At 37.2% G+C, this 24,771-nt stretch overlaps 1 protein-coding gene across 1 annotated transcript; it reads left to right on the top strand.

The window, feature by feature from the left end:
* Window positions 1-15,209: 15,209 nt before the first annotated feature.
* On the top strand, window positions 15,210-24,190 carry LOC141812187 (inositol diphosphatase DSP1-like). The gene is made up of 5 exons (XM_074700219.1): window positions 15,210-15,560; window positions 15,668-15,761; window positions 23,515-23,566; window positions 23,659-23,702; window positions 23,787-24,190. The coding sequence occupies exons 1-5, from the start codon at window positions 15,319-15,321 to the stop codon at window positions 23,946-23,948; spliced, it is 594 nt and encodes a 197-aa protein (XP_074556320.1). The 5' UTR covers window positions 15,210-15,318; the 3' UTR covers window positions 23,949-24,190.
* The last annotated feature ends 581 nt before the right edge of the window (window positions 24,191-24,771 follow it).

Here is a 24,771-nt window from a genome sequence, read left to right on the forward strand (position 1 = left end):
TGGTACATCTTCTACCACACCTCCAGTCATAACGACACAGATATATAATTTGACTGAAGAGGTTAGCCATTTGAAGGGCTTATTAATGCAAAGAGATCAGGAAATGAGACAAAGGGATCAGGAAATTAGCAAATTGTATCGACAATAAAACCTGATCATACAACATCTTCAGTTAATTTCGCACCTCGTGATGGTGACGACGATGGTGATGGTGGTGGTTCTTTATGACTTTTTTGTGTATGAATTTATTTTTTTAGAATCAGTATTATTAACATTTGTCATTTCATTAAGTTGTAAGTTCTTCATTTATACTTTTTTTATTAAAACTATTAATTTTTTTTGTAAATAGGATTCGTGAGCTCATATTAGAAGAGGTAAGTCTTTACATATTTAGTTTATAGATTTTATTTTTCTTTTTAAAAATGATACTTTTTCATTCTTTGTTTTCTTATGCAGGATGAGAAGAGATATGGAAGGAAAAGGAAGTAGTGTCTCTGGAGGAAAAAAGACCACGACGATGATTTTGTTGTATCTTTCTCTTGTCTTCAGACTTAGCTTCTTCATATTGATTTTGTTGTATTATGACTTGATGTGGTGGAATAGATTTTGTATCATGTTGTTGATATGTATTTTGTCTCATGTTGTTGATATGGATTTATATTATGAGTTGATATGGTGAAATGGATTTTGTATGAACATGATTTTATATATATAGTAGATATGGATTTTATATCATTTTGTTGTTTGTATAGTTTATGGTGGATTGTGAATGAATAGATTATTTGTATAGTTAGATTGAACATATTTGTTTGTATAATTTGTATCGATCTGATTGAATCATTTTGTATATATGGGATAATGCAAAAAAGAGCAGGTTAGGTGAAAAAAACCTTGTTTTGCGATGAATTCTGCTATGAAATCACATTCGTCACAAGTCTATTGTAATTCACTGCTTATTATCAATTAGCGACAAAAATTGATTTTCATAGCCAATTGGCGATGAAAATTAATTCATCACCAATTGGCGACGAATTCTATGACAAATGTTGGTTTCGTCGTAAAATATTACGACAAAATTTCAAATTTTCATCATAGAAATTGGCAACGACTATATTGCAACGAGAAATTTTCGTCGCAATGTTTGTCACAAAATAATTTGTGATGAATTATTTTTGAGGATTCATCGTAAAATTCATCCCTAAATGTTACTTTTTTTGTAGTGCTAGACATGGTTCGAAGTTTCAAAGGAGTGACTTTAAGCAATTAAAGTACTAACAAGTCAAGAATGACCTATACTAGGAATACGAGGAAGTCTTAGAGATGTGGGATCTCCTAGCATGACATAGTTCAATGTGAATATTATTTTCAATATTATAACTAGTGGTTTCAACATAGTAAATAGTGATTTCAACATAGTGAAGTCTGTTTAGTACGATAGTGCCCTTCAATCTACTTTGCCAGTTAACTAAATGAATAGTATTTTTAGCATGAATAATATTTTCATTATGAACAATATTTTCAATCTAAAAACGAATAGAATGTTATTCAGTTGACTTGTGTAATCAACTGATGGCTCCATAGACTGAACAAATACTTTAAAAGTTGATTAAAGTAATTCGAGACCAAACAAAAGGGTTTTTAGTTGACTAATGAAATCAACTAATATCTTTCTAGACTGGATAGAAGGTTCAGAAGATCACTTTGAAAATTGACTTCCATATATAATCGAATGAAAGAAAAATTGGAAATGATGGTGTCAAAAATGTAGGTTTTCCATTTCCTACTATATCAGTTATATCAAACATAACAATCGATTGATGGTAATGAAGATAAAAAATTACATGCTGCTTGTCCTAGACATGAACTAGCTTTTGTTAGAATCCTAAGTGGTGAAACCATGAGTGTTTTGATGGATTGTCAAATAAGGTTAAATTAGACCTTGTTGTGTTTCTTATATGTGTGTCTAAGTGTGCAGGGACTTAGGAGAATATATAGGTATTCGATGACTCAAGTTCTGGTGGAGTATTGTGAAAGGTGGTGTGGGACACCCAAGAGATTAGAAAGGATGAGGAGCATCGGAGATAGCAAACCTTGGCAAAAGACATGAGTGAACGTGAAGGATGACACGAGAAGGGAGCTGATGGGTTCAATGTATCTAAGGGACTTAAAGTTGAGAAAAAGTGCTCTGACATTTGAGAGATAAGAAGCTGGAGGAATCTTACAAATGTTTGAATTAGTATACGTCCACATTATCGTGGCATACGAAATTCCTAGTGTTTGAGATGTTGGTGAACACTACAAAAAAACAAGTATTTTGCGATGAATTTTTGGGACGAATAATTTTCGTCGCCAATCAGCAACGAATTTTGGGACGAATTAAAATTTTGTCGCTAATCTGCAACAAAATTTACGACGAAAAAAATATTAGTTGCCAATTTAGTAACTCAATAAATTCGTCGCAAAATTCGTTGCAAAAAATAATTCGTTGCTAAATTCGTCGCCAATTTGCAACAAAAAATTTATTCATCGCAAATTGGCGATGAAAGATTTATTCGTTGCAAAAAAAGATGCCATATCTCCCAATTTTGGTGATGAATCCTGTATTCATCGCCAAATTGGTGATGAACAACTTTTTCGTCGCTAAATTGACGATGAATATAGGATTCGTCGCCAAATTGGCGATGAAAAAGCTGTTCGTCGCCAATTTGGCGACGAATACAGGAATCGTCGCCAAAATTGGCGACGAATTTGGCGACGAACAGTTTAATTCTTTGTAAACAGACACCGCCAGACAAATATCGCTGAAATTTAGCGACGAATAGGATATTCGTCGCCAATTTGGTGACGAATAAGCAAATTTGTCGCCAATTTGGCGACGAATATCCTGTTCGTCGCCAAATTGACGATGAATAAGCGAATTCGTCGCCAATTTGGTGACGAATTTGGCGACGAAACAGATTCGTTGTAAAAACTTAACTAGAACCCTAACTCCGAACTCTTTTCTTCTCCCCACGCGAACTCTTTTCTGCCGCACGCGAACTCTTTTCTGCCGCACAGCTTTCTCTCTCGCCGGATCTCTCTCCCTCGCCGCCGGATCTCTCTCTCGCCGATCTCTCGCCGGATCTCTCTCCCTCACTGCTGGATCTCTCTCTCGCCGATTTCTCGCCGGATCTCTCTCCCTCGCCGCCGGATTCCCTCACGTGGTAAGCTTCCCCTCTTTTCTTCTGTGTTTTTCACCGTCGGCGCCGCTGGAGAGACATCGCCGGACGTCTGGCGGCGTCGAGTGGCGCTGCCTGTCCCTGGCCGCCGGCGGGCATCGCTGGCCGTCCCTTGCCGCCGCTGGGTGCCCCTTGCGCGTTGGCCAACCCTTGCAAAACAGGAATTCTTTAGCATTTGATGATTTTTAGTAAGCTGCAATAATATGTTTGTAAAAAATTTTTGGTTCAGATTGTATCAGAATAAGCTAATATGACAGAATCACCTTAAGTTGATAAGACAAAGTTCAAAATAATTCAAATTCAGGGGGATCGATCAGGAATCCAGTAGAACTTGTAGATCACAAATAGGATCTGCCAATTTTCTGTAAGGAGTAGGCTGATTAGAATGATCCCTGTATACTTTTGGATATCAACAAGCAGCTTGACCTATACTTTTGGATAATTAGATCCAATAACTTTTTGTACATTGGATGTTTAATTGTATAGATTTTGAATTATTTCCTCAACCAATTGTGACCGACATCATTGTTGCTCTTGGCGAATAATTTAAATTTATTTCTGTTTTGTGATTTATAATTTAGATGATGTTGTCTATTAAATTGGTGTCTCCAGTAGGAAAAAAAACATGGACGCCTCCTACATCTGTTAATTAGTTCTCTTGTTCAAATAAAAATAAGAGGAAAAGTATAGATCAGTATGTAAATTCATGAAACAGACCTTCTTTTGGCTGTTTAGTCAGCAAAAATACTACTCTTTGGCAAACCATTGTATGCTGGCCAGCCCTTGCCGGCGCTGGTCTGTTGTCTGTCAAGGTTAATTTTCCCTGTATAGGTTAATTTTCATGTTAGAAAAATTTGGATAACGACGACGACGACGGCGACGGCGATGATGGTGGTGATCCTTCATGAGTTTTTTTGTGTATGCATTTTTTTAAGCATTATTTTATTTATTTGACATGCATTTTATTACAGCTGCAAGTTAATAATTTATATATTGTTAATAATACTGTTTGTTTTTTGTTAAACAGGTTTTGATAAACAAATAAAAAAAAAAGGTTAGTCTTTACATATTTAATTTATAGGTTTTAGTATTAGTTTTAATTTTAAGAATGATACTTTCTCTTTATCTTATTTTTCTATGCAGGCGAAGACAAGATAGTGACGAAGAATCAAGCAGAGTTTTCGACGAACCACGATGATCTCTTTTATCTTGTCTTCATATATCTTCTGATTTGTTTGTATCAGTACTTTGTAGCTTCTTTCCTGTATTATGATGATGTGACTTGGTTAGACTTATAGGCATGTACATACATGTCTAATGTAGTTATTTGCCGGATTGTATTATGATTTTTATGGATTGTAGATGTTATGGATATTTGGATGTTATGGATATTTTGGATGTTATGGATTCGTATATGTTATGGATATTTAGATGAAATGAATGGATGTTATTGCTTTATTTGTATTGGATTTGATATGCTTGTTTGTTACAGGTTACATGTATTTATGAATCGATCTGATTGGATCGATATTGTTTGTATATACAGGATAATCACCAAAATAAATATTGCATTGAAATTTTTTTTTATTTTTGCAACGAAATCTGCGACGAATATAAGATTCGTCGCCAATTGGCGACGAAATTAGCAACGAAAACCAGTTCGTCACAAATATATCGTAAGTTTACTATTTATCAAAATTTGCAACAAATTTTAGCTAAATTCGTCGTTGCTAAATTCGTCGCCAATTAGCGACGAATTTGGCAACGAAATTTTATTTTCGTCGCAAATATTTGCGACAAATGTGGATTTTTCGACGCAGATTTTTGGCGACGACTTTATTGCGACTAATTTTGTTTCGTTGCAAAATTCGTCGCCAAAATTTTTGGGACGAATTTTTTTAAAAAAATTCATTCCAGATTTCATCGCAGATTGATGATTTTTTTGTAGTGGAATTTAAATTATATTATTTGAGGAATCAATATTATTTTAAATTTTAAAGTTTTGACCAAATATGTTAATTTGTGATTCTCGGGATTTTATTATGGCTTTCAATCCACTTGCTATTATTCTAAAAGAAAATAAACTTACTGGTCCTAATTATATTGATTGGAAACGAAACTTGGACATTGTTTTAATTGCTGAAGATTACAAGTTTGTACTTTTTGAGGTCTGTCCTAGCATGCCTGATAAGGATTCTAGTGAAGAGGAGATAGAGAGACATAGGAAATCAGTTAAGGTAGATGAGATGGTGTGGTATTACATTTTGGCTTCCATGTCAAATGTGCTGCAACATCAGCATCAAGTCATGTCTACTGCCTATGACATGATGTTTAATCTCAAAGAACTCTTCGGACACCAGAATCGGGCTGCCAGGCAGGAGGCCTTGAGAAAGCAGTCTGGGCATTAGAAGGTAGACTGTCCTCATAGAAAAGAAAATAATAAAGGTATATCTTATTCATTAGTTGTTGAAACATATTTAGTGGTGTTATCTACCAGTACCTGGTATGTAGATATGGGAGCCACTGATCATGTCTGCAATCCGTTGCAGGGGTTCCAGGAAACCCGACGATTACGTGAAGGGGAGATTACCGTCTACATGGGCAATGCTACGAAAGTGGCGGCTATTGTAGTGGGAGATGTTTATTTGTCTTTTGATAGGAATAAAACTTTGATTTTGAGGGATTGTCTTTATGTATCATTTTTTAGAAAGAATTTAATTTCAGTTTCTAAATTATTTAAGGATTGATATTCTGTTTCTTTTAATGACAAAGTTGTTGTCAAGAAAAATTGTGTTAGTATCTGTTCTGGTTTGTTGGTTGGCAATTTATATACTCTTAATTCAATAACTCCCACGATGCAACAAATGAAAATTAATAACACATCTTCTAATTCTAATAAGAGAAAAGAACCTTCACAAATGAACCAAACATATCTTTGGCATCTAAGGTTGGGTCATATTAACTTGAGTAGAATTCAAAGGTTAATAGTCGATGGACCTTTGGGTTCACTGGTGGTGGAAAATTTTCCAACCTATGAGTCTTGCTTGGAAGGAAAAATGACCAAGAGACCTTTTAAGGTAAAGTGGTATAGAGCCAAAGAAGTGTTAGAATTGGTTCATTCTGATTTGTGTGGACCTATGACTATCCAGGTAAGAGGTGGTTTCAAATATTTTGTCTCTTTTATAGACGACTATTCAAGATATGGGTACATTTACTTGATGCACCACAAGTCTGAGTGCTTTGATAAGTTCAAAGAGTACATGGCAGATGTGGAGAAACATCATGGTAAAAGTATCAAGACACTACGATCATGATCGTGGTGGAGAGTACCTCTTAGGAGAGTTTAGGAGTTACTTATCAGACGCTGGGATTCAATCCCAATTGTCTGCACCTGGTACACCCCAACAGAATGGTGTGGCAGAACGAAGGAATAGGACTCTTATGGAAATGGTTAGATCAATGATAAGTTATTCAGAATTATCGAATTCATTTTGGGGATATGCTCTGGAAACAGCGACGTACATTCTAAACTTGGTACCTTCTAAGTTAGTACCTTCTACTCCCACACAATTGTGGAATGGGCGTAAGCCTAGTTTGAAACACATTCAAATTTTGGGTAGTCCAGCATATGTGCTGAAGGGAGATGCTGATAAGTTGGAATCATGTACGGAAGTTCGCTTGTTTGTGGGCTATCCTAGAGGAACGAAAGGTGGTTTGTTTTATAGTCCTAAAGATCAGAAGGTCATTATTTATTAGGAAGTATATTGAAAAGACTAGCTCTTTTGTATATAAACATTTATGAAATAAAGTATCATGTTTTGGTCAAATGATTGCAATAGTGTATTTTGCAATAAAGTCCTCTTAATTTACATTGTAGATAACTTGGTGTCTGTGAGACACAGAAGACCATGATTATCGGTCCCTTGTGAATTATAAACTAAGGCTCACAACCAAGATGACTTTGGACAAACCATCGGGAACGGTTGTAGTGTAATTCGGTGACTGTCTGTCTTGACTGTAGAATTACACTAGTGCACTTTGTGTGTATTGAGTAGGACCATTGAGGTTGTTCGATTTACACTGACTCGCAAATTGAACAAGACCTCTGTTATTATAATTATGCACTCTTAATCCCGATGTAATAAATGGGCACCTATACTTAGTAATTATTGCTTTGATTTACCAAAGGGTGAGATCTTTCCGTCAGATCAAATATTCTCGGTAAGTTGGGTGATGTTACTATCTATACGGTGTGCCATTGATTATAGAAGGAATCCGTGTCCCAGTAGGGTTGATGATGTCCCCTTGAAGAGCTCATAAGGATTGTCAAGTCAAATCTTGCAAGTGGACTTAGTCCGACTGACAATAAGGATGAGTGGTACTATTCAAGGTCTTAGATGTTGATTATTGAGTTGTCAGTAGAACTTAATAATTAACGGACATACGATATCTTAAACACGGGGAGCAATGCATAAAATAATAAGAAGGAACCCATAACGTAATTTGGGGATTGGATTGGTAGTGCAATAATGATCCTCTAGTGGAATGGATCGTTGTTGATGGATGTAGGTGTGTATTCGGGGTTGAATACGGGATCCGAAACCCATCAGAAGGCCAGATCCAATACCTCCTCGAGGTCCCCACTGTAGCCTAAAGACATCTTCAAAAGGATGCAATCAAACGGATGAGATTAGTTCTCAGCCGTCGGATGAGATTTAATCTCAACCGTTGGATGAGATTAGTTCTCGATCGTAGGACGAGTTAATGGATGAGATCAGCTTGTATCCGTGGGATTAGATCAAGTTGCATCCATTGGATCGAAATAAATAAAGAAGATTGAAAGAGAATAGATTAGAACCGTTGGATGAGATTAAGTCGCGTCCGATGGACGAGATCTCTCCGGTTCGGTTTTAAAGGTTGGAATTATTTTTTAAAATAATTCTAAAAAAAATCTAACGGCTAGAAACCAAGCAAGCAAATCTAAAGGCCCGGATTTAAGAGATTTCTATAATTTAGAATTGGTTCGTGGAATCAATCAAAATTAAAGAAAAATTTTGAATGGGCTGCCAAGACTTGGTTTGGGCGTGAGGCTATAAAAGAGAGGGATGGGGTGGGCGGCAATAAGACAATAAATCCGAGAGAGAAAGAATACGAGATCGAATTCGGTTTCTCTCCTCTCCTCCTATTGCCGCCGCCCACTTTCTCTTCTTCTTCCTCTTCTTCTTCTTCTTCCTCCGCCCCTCTCTCCTATCCTCCTTGAGGTGGCCGAATCTCTTCCAAGAGGTGGTGGCCGGATCCTAGAAGGGAGACAAGAGAAGGCTAAGCTGTTGCGAGAAGAAGAAAGGCGATCCAAGGTTTCATCATCCGGAGATTGAACTTCCTTTATTTCTGGAGGTCCGTTGTCCACCCAACGTCCAGGAAGAAGTTAGGAATACAGAGGAAGATTCCGAGGTCATCTAAAAGGTTCTGGTATGATTTAGTTTCCGCATTTTAAATCGTAATAGAACTGTTAGAATAAAAACCGTAGTTAAGTAATTTAGGAATCGGCGATCCTGAAGGATCGATTGACTTAGTCTTTTGTAGACTTTGTCAATTGATCCAGGCGGGATAAAATTTTTGTCCTGTGGGGTTCTATGCTTTTCAGAGCGGATAGAATCCGAAACGCAGGACGGAGATCCAGAACGCCAAAAGAAGGAATCGATTATGAGGAAACTTTTTCGCCGGTAGCCATGCTTAAGTCTATCCAGATTCTTTTATCTATTGCTGCTCATATGGATTATGAGGTATGACAAATGAATGTCAAGACAACTTTCCTTAACGGAAGTCTTGAAGAAAATATCTATATAAAGCAACCAGAGTGATTCATTACAAAGGGCAAAGAGCATCTTGTATGTAAGCTCAATCGGTCCATTTATGGACTGAAACAAGCTTCAAGATCTTAGAACATCCGATTTGATGAAGCAATCCTGTCTTATGGATTCATTCAATGTCCGGATGAGTCTTGTCCCTTCAATTGATTATTAGGGAGAGGTCCTTAAATGGGTACCCTGTGACACAGGGTAGGATACTAGTAGTATGCTGGAGTGCCCTGGTGACAGTGGGAGAGCTATAACCAAGCTATCTGGTGTCATCTCAAACTGACAATCGTAACACTAGAACGCCATTGATTTTATTCCGAGGAAACCTTACGAGGTCTAATTGGATATTTTGGTTAAAATCCCTGTAAATATGCAAATATTGAGGAATGATAAAGGATCTATAGTCAATAAATCATAATCTTGAGGAATCCGAAGTCCTAGGATTGTTTTCCCCAATCTGTCATAGTTGATTTTTCTCTGTTTGAGGTTTAGGAGCTCGACTACACTCTCTCTTCCCCACACCAACTCATACTACATGATCTCTCTACTCTTATTGTGCTAGTTTAGTGATCAATTCCACGGTCCCTGTGGATTCGATATCTTTTATTACTTGACGACATTCCGTATACTTGCGGAAGACCCATCACGTAGGCACGACCGTGCCTACTAGGCACGGCGTGGAGTAGGCACGGCTCTGGAAATGGGGCACGACCATGCCTCCTAGGCATGACTCTGGAAATTGGGCACGGCCATACCTCCTAGGCATGGCTTGATGTAGGCACAACTCTGGAAATGGGGCACGGCCTCAAGCTATTGAGGTTCTGGAAATGAGGCACGGTCATGCCTCGTAGGCACGACCCCTGTAAGATCCTCCTCTAGAAATGAGGCACGGTCGTGCCTGATAGGCATGACCCCTGTGTGGTCCTCCTCTAGAAATGAAGCATGGTCATGCCTCCTAGACATGCCCAAGTGGTCTCAAGTAGGCATGGTCGTGTCTCCTAGACACGGTCCCAATCTAGATTAAATCTAGAAGGTGAGCATGGCCGTGCCTTTTAGCATGGCTTAGAGATGGAACCAGTCGAAACACCTTGAAGAAAAGTTGTAGATCCTGAAGTTGGCTCCATTTTGATAGGTGGCACGGCCTATGGTTCAATTGGAGCTAAAAGTTATATCCGTTTTACTTTTAGTCTGCAGAGTAGTCTAGATGGGAGACACGGCTGTGCCTCTTGGCACGGCCTGGCCATGTCTGGACCCTGGAAAGGTGAGGCACGGCGGTGCCTAGCTAGGCACGGCCGTGTTGGACCTGGCATGGGCGTGCCTCACGTCGGGATACTTTCTGGAAGCCTAAAAACTGGTCGGATGACGGGATACGGCTATGGCACCTTTGGCACGCCCGTGTGGGCCTCTAAAGCTCTCCAAATGACTTCCAAACTCATTAAAATGTGCCTCAATCTTCACTTCTTGCTCCATCATCAATATTGCATCATTTTAGCTCCGAATCACATCCTGTCAATCAAAATATACAAAGAACAGATCTCCGAACAAAAGAGTAGAAATAAGCAATAATAAATGAATAAGGTGTGATAAAGTAGAGCATATGCAATGAATTACAAATAGATGAGCGATAAATAATACTAAAATACCATATATGATCTACGCTCATCAGCATGTCCTATTGGATCTATGAAAATGTTGTGTTTCCATAGGTTCAACCGATAGCTCATCAATATGAGCGATCAGTTGTGGTTCTTCACTAGGTGTCTCATCAATATCTATTTGAGTCTCTTGAACTTCACTAAGTTCAATTCTACTCCCATTATTTTCTTACAAGAGAAACTCTTTCTTTAGGAATATAGTATTCCTTGAAACAAACACTTTTGTTCCACGGGAGAATAGAATTGGTAACCCCTTGTTTCCTTAGGGTATCTAATAAATAAATATTTATCAGACTTAGCTTCCAACTTATCCAATATAGTTCGCTTCACATAAGTAGGATAACCCCATATCTTTAAGTAAGATAAGTGAGATTTTTACTATTTCATATCTCATATAGAGTAGTAGAGACTACCTTAGTTGGGACTTTATTTAACAAGTAAATAGTTGTCTCAAGTGTGTTACCTAAAAAGGATGTGTGATGATTTGCATGATTCATCATTAACCTCACCATATCTAACAAGATTCGATTTTGCTTCTTAGATACACCATTATAGTTGAGTGTATACGGCGAAGTCCACTGAGATAATATCTCATTATCTCTTAGATAATCTTAAAACTCTTAACTTAAGGCATTCACTATCTTGATCGAATTAAAGTATCTTAATACTTTTGTCAAGCTGTTTCTCTACTTTATTTCTAAATTCTTTAAACTTTTCAAAAGTCTCAGATTTGTATTTCATTAAATACATATACTCAAATCATGAATGATCATCGATAAAGGTAATGAAGTAGTTATAACCTCCTCGTGCTTGAGTTGGCATTGGACTACATACATCAGTGTGTATAAGGCCAAATAACTCTCCCACTAGTTCACCCTTTTCAGTAAAAGGTAACTTAGTCATCTTGCCTTTTAAGCATGATTCACATGTATTAAATGAATCTAATTCAAATGATTCTAAACTATCAACTCTTTGGAGTTCGAATATGCATTTCTTGCTTATATGACCAAGATGACAATGCCACGAGTAGAAGGTTAATTGATCATCCTTTTGAGCACGCTTATTGCTTGTTTCGATATTAAATGTCTCATTGAAAATATCTAATATGTAGATACCATTATTTAATGTTCTGATCCTATAAAGAACTCCATTCAAAATTATGTAATAACAATTGTTACTAAAAGTCAAATGGAACCTTTTTATTTAAGCAAGAAATAGAAATGATATTCTTTTTTAAAACAGGAACATAATAATAAATTTTCAACACTAAGATAAGTCTTTACTATTCCTTAAACCCTATATATCATCATAATATGAGAGTCGCACTCAATATCCAATCCCAAGTGACTGAGGAAATAGTATGATATTCAATTATGAAAATACCTAAAGCGGATGGGGCATCACATGCCTACTTTCCCTTCATGGACTCATGATAAAACTTGCAGTTTCAGATTTGAGAACAATTCTTAAATTCCTATACCAATTCAAGAAGATAGGGTCAATCAACTTGTTAGTGTCCAAAATCGTTTGCAAATTCAAACACGATATACATAATCAATTAAGCCTAGAAATACAATCGAGCATATATGAAAAATAATTTGTAATGTATTTGTAAATGGCTTACATATATTAATTGATCACATTTATTTTACAAATTCAAGAGCCCTTATTTTGAATTCGGGAGATAGTAGGTTGTCTCCAAATGAGTTGATATCCATTATAGATAAGAACAACCTTGGAGAGAGTCCAACAAACCATTCTTAGCTACAATAGTAGGTATCATATACAGATTATGTATCGTATACATAACTATCATATTATGCTATCAACTAATTGAATATTTACATAAATATCGGGTTGTTAACATATTAACACATATATATCATATGTATAACACCCCACTTCACCTTTATCCACATTGTTCTTAGATAGAGTCTAACAAAATAAAGAATTATGAGATTATATTTCGATGGTACGAATATATCTAATTTCAAGTCGAGCTTGAAGAGAGTTTAACAACCAAAATAAGAAATCATACTCTGATTCTAACCATATTAATGAAAGATGTTAACTTTAATAATTTTGTAAGGGATTTATAGGTCTCATCCTCTTTTCATGAAAATAATTGAATTAAATGGAATGACATAATTAATACAACTAATCATGACAAATAACATGACATTGCATAATTAATGCAACTAATCATGATTACATCTAGTTATAGTTATCGTAAATCTTATCTGATAATAAAATGTAATTAATAATCTAATTTCACAAATCATGATCCTTTACTTAGATTAGAAAATAATTTTCATATCACATATTTTATTTTAGAAAATAAAAATTTTAATTAAGAAAATCTATTTTATTAGAAAATAATTTTCCTAATACAAAATCTCCTAACCAACTAAAAAATTTCTATAATTAGAAATTTTCAATTAAATCATAAAATTTTCCTAATCAAATTTATGACTAACTACAACACGTAAAATGATTTTACACGTATGTCTTGACTATTAGACTCTAATACCACAGTTAGGTCTAGCTTTGTGCGTTGCGCATGTTTACACGTTTCACAAACATGTACAGCGGAAGAAAAATTAATAATTACAACTAATTATTGTAACACTCACAACACACGCATGTAGAATACAACAAGTATATGACATAACTAGAAATTAAAATTTTATAAAATAATAATTTATTCAAGATATACCTAATAGATGACTTGTAACCGAGAATGTTAAGTATCTAAGATTATTTTTGCAAAAGGATGGAAGAATTGATAAGATGTGTCACATAGGATACAAGTAGAACAGTTGAAATGAAATAGAACCTTAAGTGTTCTTTATGATTATAAAATATTTTTAAAATTTAAATGAAAGTTCTACAAAGTGATGGTTAGACATGCTATATTATATGAATTTGAATGTTAAACTATGAAGCAAGCATATAAGTAGAAAATGAGAATTGTAGAGATGAACATGTTAAGGTGGATATTAAATATGCAAGAATAAATAGAATAAGAAATGAAAATATTGAAGAGAAAGTCATCAAGGTTATGCTTATTGAGAAAAAATTCTAAAAGACACATTTAAGATGGTATAAATATATACTTAGGCGATCAATAAATATTATAATTAAATAATATAAAATAATGTTAAATATACCCATTATTCAAGGAAGAGAGAGTTTTAAAAAATTAATTAGCAACAAATAAATATAATAAAATTTATTTAAATATAGATAAAGATATAATTAAGAAAATCGTATTCAATAATGTTGGAGGATTTAACCTTACTTAGTAATGACTTAGTGGTTATTGTTGTTGCCCACATGACTAATCAATATTATATCAAAGTAATATAAACTAAGAGTAATTTAGACTTTTTGTCAATCATATTAAAATCAACCGCAATAAAATCACTTAACAACTTAGTTTGATTCGATCACATAGGTTATATATTAAGTTGTAAAACTCCATATACATGCGTGTCATTTTTCGTTGGACTTTTGGACCAAAATAGCAAGGCTAGCCACTCGAAAAGAAAACAAATGCAAGCTGATGTACCGTTCTTCCAATTGCTATCAGACTGTAGATTACCTTTTCCACCCCACTAGAGAACTTCCTCAATTTTCTAGCGCCTTAGAGCGACTATTGAGTTGGCATGGACATGATCTTCAGAGATTAATATTTATCAAAATGGATATTGAGTTGATGTGGAGTTTGAGGTTTATCTATATGCAAAGCAATCATTTTGAATTGATGTCACTTTATAAAAATTTCAACTAGATAATCATTTGATACTTCATTATTTGATGGTTATTTTGAGATTCACACAAACGATTCCATACGGTCGGCTTCACACAATCAGTCTCACGACCATTTATGAAGAGATAAATCGAAAAGTTGCAGTTGATCACGATGAAAGAATACAATCTATTCCGTCGTAACAACTCAACTATGCTCTGGGGACGAGATTCACCTCTTCTATCGTGACTCAGTTTGCCGAGATAATATCCGCTTCTGTCTTGATCAACTGTAGTTTCTTTATTTACCTCCTTATATATGGTCGTGAGGACGACCATGTGAAGTCGCTGAATTGGTGAATTTTACTTTTTTACAAAAGAAATGAGGACGAGATTCACACAACAATATATTATAAATTAATGTATGAATAAATAATCTTTGGACATTGAATTTATTATAAGCAATTTTATTTTATATTTTATAAAAAATTATTTCTATAATTTAAACTAATGATCTCAAGACCATGAGAGAATAATTTTGTTTTTTGCGCCAAGATTCTCTTTCGCCAATAAAATTGCGTGATTTAATATGATCCATTTTTTTTTCTGAAAGTATGCACCGGTCTTTTTCTGAAATTATGCACCGCCGAAAACTTCTTACACTCAACTGACTTTTGTTATTATATATACAAACTAGAAGGTAGACGCAAACAAATGGTCAAAAAACACACCCTTTTAGTTTCCTTTCTAAATGCATTGTTGCATTAGCAGTGGATTTATAAAACGTTCAGATTCGCCAAATCCGGGAATCCCCATAGAATATTCCAGTCTCTTTAAATGGGTGAGCACCAGGCCTTGGAGGCGGCCGACCTGGCGGCGGCGGCGGTGGTTGCCCCGGAGGCTAAGCCCATCTGCTATGGCGAGGTGGTCCTCCAGCCCTCTACCGTGGAGCAGGCCTATGGCGAATGCTTGGTGCCTCCCCTCAATTTCGCTATGGTCAATCCCGGCGTCTACCGCTCCGGCTTCCCCGAACCCGCTAACTTCCCATTCTTGAGAACGCTTAAACTTCAATCCATATTGTACGTCATTTCTTCATTTTTTGGTGATCTCCCTCTGATTCGTTGGAGGATGGTGGGGGTGGGATCGAGGGTTTCCATTGATTGGAGCCGTATTTGTGTTTTTATAGATGTCTGTGCCCAGATCCCTACCCGGAGGAGAACATGGAGTTTCTTCAGGGGAATGGGATTCGCCTTTTCCAGATTGGGATCGACGGGTACAAGGTATTAATTTGAATTTTAAAATTCAATTTGTTTGTCTGCTTTATCTTATCTGTTCCTGGTGAAACATGTCCTTCATTTTCAATTATCTAACATCTTGGATGGTTCTTCCTAATATCTTGTTCCCCCCTTTTTGCAGATTTTGTCTAGATGCTTGCATCCTGATGTTAACAGGAAGCCCTTTTTATTTTAATCGTTCCAATTGGATTGGGAACCAATTTGATATGCCTGTCTATATTGGAAATTCCAAACCCCTTCCCATCTCCCATCGTGACCATATCTCATGTCAACAAAACTATCAAATGGTTTAATTTGATTTCCTCACGTAGAGTAGTTATCTTCTGTCTGAGATTTTGATCTTGTATATGCTATTACAGATTTGGTTGTAGATCACATGGATTGGTCATAGTCCGCCCATTATATAGACCAATTTTCCTTGTTTGTTTCTATGCTTTCTTTTGTTTTTCTTATTTCATATTGATGTTTGACTTTACTTGTTAGTTTCGGTTCATATTATTCATTGCCGTATTAGTTTAATATGTATCTATATTTTTGAGAATTCCTAACCTTCATAAGGTACTTGTCAACAAAAATTTCTAGTCTTACAACTTGCAAGCCCTTGACTTTTGACTTTCGCAAACTGATTGATTATAAATTATGGGAATTTATTTTCAATTAAAATTTCCAGTATTGCATGCAAGCCACTTGGCTTTTGACTTACCTGAACTATTGCATTTTCTTTTGCCTTATAACAATCCATTAGCCAATTTACTTGACAACACAGTTCCATATATGCTTAAGACCGATCTTATTTCTTAATATGATTTGAACAAGAATATTTCAAAACTTAGATATTTGATATATGTATTTAGTTAGCTCCAGTTTTGGGGAAGCTTTATAAGAAAATGAAATATCAAAAATTTTATTTCTTCTGGCATGCTCAATTTAAAGAGACCAAGGAAATTATCAATTGAATAATTGCACAACTTACCATGCTTATGAGAAAGTTGGAAGATCGGACACACCAAAGACATGTAAGCATGCGGGAATAGATGAACAAGCTCAGATCAACCCCAACGACTAGTTGCAAGGACACACTCACATGGACAAAGGCCATGTCCACAAGGGCGACAACGGCACGATGAGGCAAGGTGAGACACAATGACACCACAATCTGGACAGCACCAGCTGCCTCCCTAGAATCCAATGAGGATGCGACCTCGGCGAAGCAGCTTCCTAAACCTAAATTACCCCTTCCGGATCAACATTGCGAACCTCGCGTTGTACCACAACCACAAAAGCTTATGAGTACCTGAACTAAACAACCAGGAGCAGAGAGGATCAACTGTGCCTGCCAGGAACATCAACAGGAGGCAATGAACAGTCCACAAATACACGTGTGGAGCTAAGCGAAGGAGAGCCTTGTGGTCCCAGCCAAAATGACAATAATGGACTGGAGAACACGACCACATCCACCCCAAAAACTGGGTCAACGAGTACCAACAGTGAGGATAGTTCAATTGCAGCATCTTCAACTTTAGCTAGCAGCATCTTCAACTTTAGCTAGCAGCAAGCAAGAACAATCTACCCTGGTTACTATCATATGGAGGGGACGGACACGAGGTGTCCGATCCAAGGCATAAAGATTGCGTCATGGAACATAAGGGGCTTCCACAGGCCCCTTAAACAAAAGGGGATTCAACATCTCCTTCAACGATGACGTATCAGGGTTCTTGGATTATTGGAAACGAAACTCTCGGAAGGGGATCTTGATGCCTTTTAACGGCAGTTTCTAAGTATGGACATTGTCCATAATTTTGGATTTTCTAACCACACACGCATCTTGGTGCTTTGGGACCCTCAGCTAGGAGAATTGGAAGGCATTAAAGCTGATGAACAACTCATAGACTGCTAAGTTCACTGCATGGTTACCGAGCATCACCTCCTCGTCACTTTCGTCTACGGTCTTCAAAGTGTAGTGTGGTGACGACCTTTGTGGGCCTCCCTCCTTGAACTAGGGGAACAAATCATTGACCTGTGGATGGTTATTGGGGACTTCAACTCTTTATTATCGACTGGAAACAAAGTCGGAAGCATGCCGATCACTCATTATGAATTGCAGGATTTCGAAAGGACTATTCAAGCATGTTACTTGGTGGATTTGCAATCAGTGGAATGCCGCCTCACGTGGACAAATGGAACGGTCTCTAGCATGCTCAATTGAGCACTGGTTAACACACAACGACTACTTGAAGACTATTGAAGCTTTGCCGAATTCCCACCGCTCGGTTGGCTCTTGGATCACTCATGTAGTGTGGTCAGATTACTCCGATGTGAGCAGCATAAACATCAACCTTTCAAGTTCCATAACATGTGGGCACTTCATGAAAATTTCCAAGGACTAATCGTTGACTCTTGGAGTGAGCAAGTGACAAGGACTTCCAAATTCTACATGAAATAGAAGCTTGTATGACTCAAACCTCAGTTGCGTGCCCTAAACAAATTGCATTTTCAACATATATCTCAGAAAGCATAGCGAGCAACTGAGGATTTAGAAGCTGCACAACAAAAGATACTTGCTGGTGAAGACAAACCAGACAACTAAACACATTTACAAACCGCAACAAACAGTTTAGTGGAGGCGGAGTGATCTTTCTACCAACAACCTTTGGAGAGAAAACTACAAGCATACAAGAGATTGTTGGTGAGTTTGTTTCCCACTTTGAAAGATTGATGGGAACACCCGTGGACTGCACGCCGTTGGACAGCAGTCCACCTACTGCTGGGTCGGTCCTCACAGCAGCATAGCAGTAGCTCTTGACAACTCCGATCACCACCGAGGACATATGGAATGTGTTGCTCGACATTGGCAATGATCGGGCCCTTGGATCGGATGGCTACGACTGAAAATTCTTCAAATCGGCATGGCTAACAATACACTCCGACCTGTTTACTACAATCCAGGAATTCTTTACCTCCGGTCGCCTCCTTAAGCATTGGAACCACATGTTGCTAGTGTTGGTTCAGAAATCAGAGCATACCCCACATGTCACAGATCTTGGCAGCTTGTCTACGAGAAGTAATTGGTAACATATTGGATCTGGCTCAAGCTGCGTTTGTAGAAGACCATTCCATTGTCGAGAACATTAACCTCACACAAGAGCTATTGTGGAAATACGCCTAGAAGAGGGTCTCCCTAAGGTACGTATTTAAAGTCGACCTTCAGAAAGCCTTCGACACGGTGGATTAGTCCTTCCTTCTCGCTACCCTTCGATGTTTTGGATTCCGACAGCAGTATGTGAACTAGATTTATGAGTGTGTCACCACCATCACATATTCGATAGGGATCAACGGGGAAGAGGTCTCCGTCAAGGGGACCCTCTCTCGCCCTTCCTATTCGGCCATGTGTGGAGGTCTTCTTGAGGTCGCTCAAGGTGACATCAATGCAATCCACCTTCCACTTCCACCCGTTGTGCGTTGGTATTGGTATCACACACTTGGCTTATGCGGACGACCTCCTCCTACTTGCTTGAGCGGATGAGCCTACCATCACCTTGATTGTGGATTGACTTGTGGAGTTCGAAGGCATGGCGAAGGTCCATCCAAAACTCTCCAAGTCCAGCTTGTTCCTTGCCGGAGTCGAAGACTGCACACCGAGAAGATTATTGGAAATCATTGGATTTCTATGAGGTTCCTTCCCGTTTCGCTACCTTGGGATCCCACTCGTAGCCTTGACAGAGGCAATTGTGTGGAAACTAGCTTCACGGCCCTAGCAAACATTGTCTTATGCCAGTAAGCTTGAATTGGTGAAGACAGTCCTATAAGGTATCGAATGCTTTTGGCTCTCCATCTTGCCTATCCCTTGTGCAGTGATCGACAAATTGTATACAATATGCCGGCCATTCATATGGTCCATCAAGCATTCACCTATATGTTGGGCCACCATGTGTTTAGCATAGGAAGAAGGAGGCTATGGATTTCATGATCTTCATGTGTGGAACTCAGCCCTACTAAGCAAATCGCTATGGAATATTCAGCGAAAGAAAGACCCCCTCTCATCAAGTGACTCATCCATATTAGAGCAGCCATCCAAGTTTAAGTCGGCATTGCCCAATAAGGGGCGGTCACTTTGGAATCCTAGTTTGGTGGTATACAACAACGAGCTCTAGTCGTCACCTATAATTTTTTTCAAGCCACGAAGTGATGCCAAGGCGTGGTCATTAGTTGTATGGAAGCCATACTGATACAGCCCACAAATGTGTCACGAATGAGCTTCAAATTAGAATTTATAATCGAAAACCCTTAGCTCACAAACAAATGTAATATAGGGGCCACGAGTCGTATTTTCCAAGGATTAGTAGAGAATTTATCAATCAAGCTAGGATGTCATTCTATTTTTGGGTTTTTCTATAAAAATGGGGTTTTGGTGTTTTTCAATAAAATGTAAATTAAAATCAGTAAATGAAATAGAATGCAAGCATAAAGGTTTAACAAGGGCAATGAAATGAAATTAGCAATTCAAGAGAATGCAATTCATGAAACAAAGAAAGGAAGAAACTAGGCTAAGGCAATGTAATCTAACTAGCAAATGCACTTAACTAGCAACAACACCAATTCTTTAGCTAAACATGACACAATCTGATACTAGAGTGACAACACTGATACGAAACAGTGATAAGTTCTAAAACATCACAATTGCAAAATTGATCTAATGAATTCAAGTATTCAGGAACCCTACAATACAATGGAATCAATTACTTTCCCATAAATTTCAAATCAATTGCAGGCAATCAGAATTCAGCTCTAGAAATCAGAAATAGATGCAATGAACTGCAGAAAATCAGATTCAGTGAAAGATATGCATACTGAAATCAAAACAACTAATTCATGAATCAAGCATGCACATGATTAAGCTTCTAAACAAATCTGATAACAGAACTTCAGAATTTACACAAATCATAAACTGTAAACTCAACTCTTCCCTTAGCAATTCAGCTTCTGATAATCTGATACAGAATCCTAATTACTGATATGAAACAGTAACACAATGCTGAAACTGGTAGAATTGCAAAACAAGAAATTAGGGAATGCAATGAATCTTTAACAGATGATGAATTAACCAAATGAAAATGAACTTGATGAAACTTTAAACAGATCTATTTACCAACATAGGAATCAGAAATTGAAACAGAAATCAGAAACTTAACAAAAACTGCAAATAAATCAGAAACAAACTGGAGAAAACTCATATCTTCCCTTACAAATCAAAATTCAATCTAGCCGTCACACTAGATCTGGTCTAAATCAGAAATCCAGAGAAAAACAATCATCTCAGCTTGAACTTGTCTTGATCAAATCCAATCGACAGCTTCAGAAACCCTCCGTTAACGCCGAACAGAGCTAATCAGAATCTGAAAATTCCAGCTGAAATCCTTCTGATCGCGTGAAATTTTAAGCTCAGGAAACCCTCAAAATCCTTCAAAGAACCCCTATGAATGGATTTGATAGCTCCGATCGTCTTGGATCTGAAGAAAAAGCAGGAAATCTGTGGCGGAACCGAATGCTCTGATGAAACCCTCACCGTGCAATCACTACCACGATTAATTGCCAAGATGTGCTTGAAGTCGTCTCTGGAAGCTGGAAAATGATTTGGAAGAAGAAAATCTGGAGATCTGGCGATGAAAAACGATGAAAAACAGAAGAAAAACCAAGCGGAACGACGATGAACACTAACTATGCTACAGTGTTTGCGATTTCTAGTTACTGTAGCATTCCTCATTATAACGGGAATTTGAATTTTGGCCGGTTCAGCACTATTTAGACCGGGTTTGACCCTGATTTAGCTCCGGTTCAGCCCATTTCCATCCGGTTCAGCTCCAAATCAAGCCCAATTTAGCTCCAATTCGACTCCGGTTCGACTTAAATCTTGATCATGAAGTTTGGAATCCATCGAATCAACAATTTTGACTTGACTTGGCTCAATTTGACTCGATCATGGTTCAATTTGGACCCTACAAACAATCAAGCTTAATTAACGCAAAATTTACCGTAAAATCACAGAAATTAGAATTAATTGCCAAATATACAATATTTCATAATTGCAATCAATTCATGTCATTTAGCATTTTATTTTCATGTAGAAATCCAAATTGAATCCATAAAATGCAATAAAATCTTAACCCATCACATACCTCATGCTGAAGCACCAATTCACAGTTTGGCTACTTGCAATATAAGACTACGCACCAAGGAGAGGATTTCGTAGGAAGCTTGCAAAACTTGTCTGCTTTGTCAAAGAGCCGACGAGTTTATAGACCACCTCTTCTTCGGTTGCACCGTAAGCAAATCTCTTTGGGATAAGGTTCAAACTTGGTTGCACATTCGGCAAGAGTTGAGCACGTTCAAGCAGTTGTTGAAGGTCTTTCATCGATGGTTCTGCGATAATAATGCACTCAATAAGGCTCGACACTTAGGGATGTGTTGTATGGTTTTATTACTTTGACAAGCATGCAATAGATGTCAATTTGAGGGTGATGTGTCCAACATAGAGAGGATGTTTTGGATGGTTCAGATGCATGCCTTTCAATTTTTGGACGCCTAAACATGTATGTCCTCACTTGAATTATAATACAATTTACCTTCATCAAAAAAAAGAAAAAAAAAAAAAAAGAGAGATCCTTCAATTGCATAGATGCATTATGGTCAACTAAGAATGATCCACGTGACAGGAAGAAGGCATGACAAGTGACATGAGCGTGTTCAAGTGCATGTCTAATTAATATTCCCTTAGTCCATCCTTAGTCATGTAGTAGACAAGGGTCCATTAAGTGTCTAACTTGGAATGAACCTTCAGTTTGACAAAGCTGGAAAAATTCATGGTATGCACAACATTGAGTCCTTATATGTCTCTGTGGTTGCCATTTAAACAAGAAAATGTAGCTAAACTCAATGCCTCTTGGTACACATATGTAGCAGTGTAGTAGAGAAATAGTTCCTTTACCATGTTTACCACATCTACATGGTCTAGATCAATTCTCTCTTGGCAACTTTTGATTGGATGAATCTACTGACCTTTGAAACTTGCATAACTAGGAAATTTTCTTATCATTATGCAGACATTCTTCACTCTGATGTTTTTGCTATTTTGTCTTGGCATGCTAATACATTGACGTGGCACGTGCCAGAAATTAATAGAATCATAGCACAAATGCTATAGGTGGCCAGTGACAAGGATCTTCCTGTACTAAGCATAATTTTTCTGACTTTAGAACTGATTGACGTAGTTAACTGCATGGTACAAAAGACCTGACTAATATGAGTATCATAATAAAGCTCGAAATCTATGCTTTAGATCTGTAAAGGCTAACTCACTGATCTTACTTGCATTTATGACAATTTCCATCTAAGTTGGTTAATGTATTTACTAAATTGAAAATTTTTACTAAAATTTTCTACTAAATACTTTTCTTCGGTGGATACATAATCTACTGTTGGTGGCAGATTTAAGATAAGGAATCCTATACCCATAATTGATCATAATTTATGCTTTTAGCAATTCTTGTACGTGTTTTCTCATAGATAGCTATTGCCTGCCAAATTGTGCATAAGATTCAAATGTTGAAGAATATTTTTTTCCACAGATATAGAGAGGGACCATGTGGAGCATCACTTTCTTGTTCAATTTTTAGCTTTAACTGTTCTCTTTGTTTTGCTTTTGTCCAACAACCATTTCTAATCACAACAGCTTCCTCTGCAGTATGCTGCAATTCCAGAAGATGCAATTCAAGAGGCCCTTAAAATTGTTCTTGGTATGAAAAGTTTGCAATTAAATACCCTTGATTCTTTACCTATTTTGTTCACTTCAGTTTGTGTTCATGAGTACTCTGTTTTGAAACTCCAGATGTCCGGAATCATCCTCTTCTTATTCATTGCAAACGAGGCAAAGTAAGCCCCCTATACTATTTCAATCAATACAATCAGTTTAATGCCTGCAATACGTGTTATCACTTTTCCAATTTTCGGTGCCAGCATCGAACAGGCTGTGTCGTGGGATGCCTCAGAAAAATGCAGCGCTGGTGCCTTGTTTCAATTTTTGACGAGTACAAGTGTATTGCCACTGTGAAAGCGAGAATTTCTGATCAAAACTTCATAGAGGGATTTGATGTAACAAGCCTGACCCAGCTCCAGTAGCAAGGAACATCAGCTTTTCCACTCCGGAAGACACTGGCCATTCTTACTGGAAATTAACAGGAAACCAATAATTCTTTCATGCAGTAAAAAATTGGAGGACTCATTTTCCCACTGAGTTTTTCTCTGACAATTTAAAGCCCATTCCTATGTTTTTCTTTCATATAAAAAAAAACAGAAAACTCATCTAATTGCAAGCTGTTCACGTTTTTGGCAGATTGCTTGCTGGCTATCTGATCTGTAAATGTTAGGTACAATTAAATATTTGATGGAATTGCCTTATAATTTGATGAACATACCCAATCCCCTATATCTTTGATTCAAATGTATACATAAATTGTGATATTAGAACTGCTCTGGCTTGGATACGTGGATCGACAAAATCATATATTGTAACTTATCTAGTTTGTATCATAAAAGGATCAAACATGCCAAAACTTGTATAGTACCTATAAACATGCCAAGAGAGGACAGAAGCCTAGCCTAACAAGTTCTCTAATTCCTATCCATCAAAATCTATTTCCGCTTGCAGCCTGATCCCAGTTGAATAAACTGAAGTTTGTGAATGCCCATTGATGATGCCAGAGCTCTTTTCCTCGTGGATATCATCAATGCCTTAGAGATACCATCATGGCATTATTTCAACTGAGGGATGAGAAGAGCAAAAGATGTTTAAAGCAGTAAATCCTGCATTTTAACATCAATTATATTTAGTGAAGAGCAGGAGGAATAAAAGGTAGGAGCAGGAAACTTTGATGTAGAGCCAAAGATTGGAGCCAAAGGTTGGAAACATCCGGCTAACAACCAAATGATATTAGTTGAAAAA

Source organism: Curcuma longa, chromosome 18, assembly GCF_044706935.1.
Source record: "Curcuma longa cultivar G26 ecotype Majalengka, Jawa Barat chromosome 18, ITB_CL_G26_1.1, whole genome shotgun sequence".
NCBI classification, from domain to species: Eukaryota; Viridiplantae; Streptophyta; class Magnoliopsida; order Zingiberales; family Zingiberaceae; genus Curcuma; species Curcuma longa.

Excerpts from the sequence above, each read along its gene's own strand:
- LOC141812187 (XM_074700219.1), top strand. The coding sequence starts at position 15,319 with ATGGGTGAGCACCAGGCCTTGGAGGCGGCCGACCTGGCGGCGGCGGCG. Across the intron at positions 15,762-23,514 it reads TTGGGATCGACGGGTACAAG|TATGCTGCAATTCCAGAAGA; the intron begins GTATTAATTTGA and ends CTTCCTCTGCAG. Across the intron at positions 23,567-23,658 it reads GGCCCTTAAAATTGTTCTTG|ATGTCCGGAATCATCCTCTT; the intron begins GTATGAAAAGTT and ends TTGAAACTCCAG.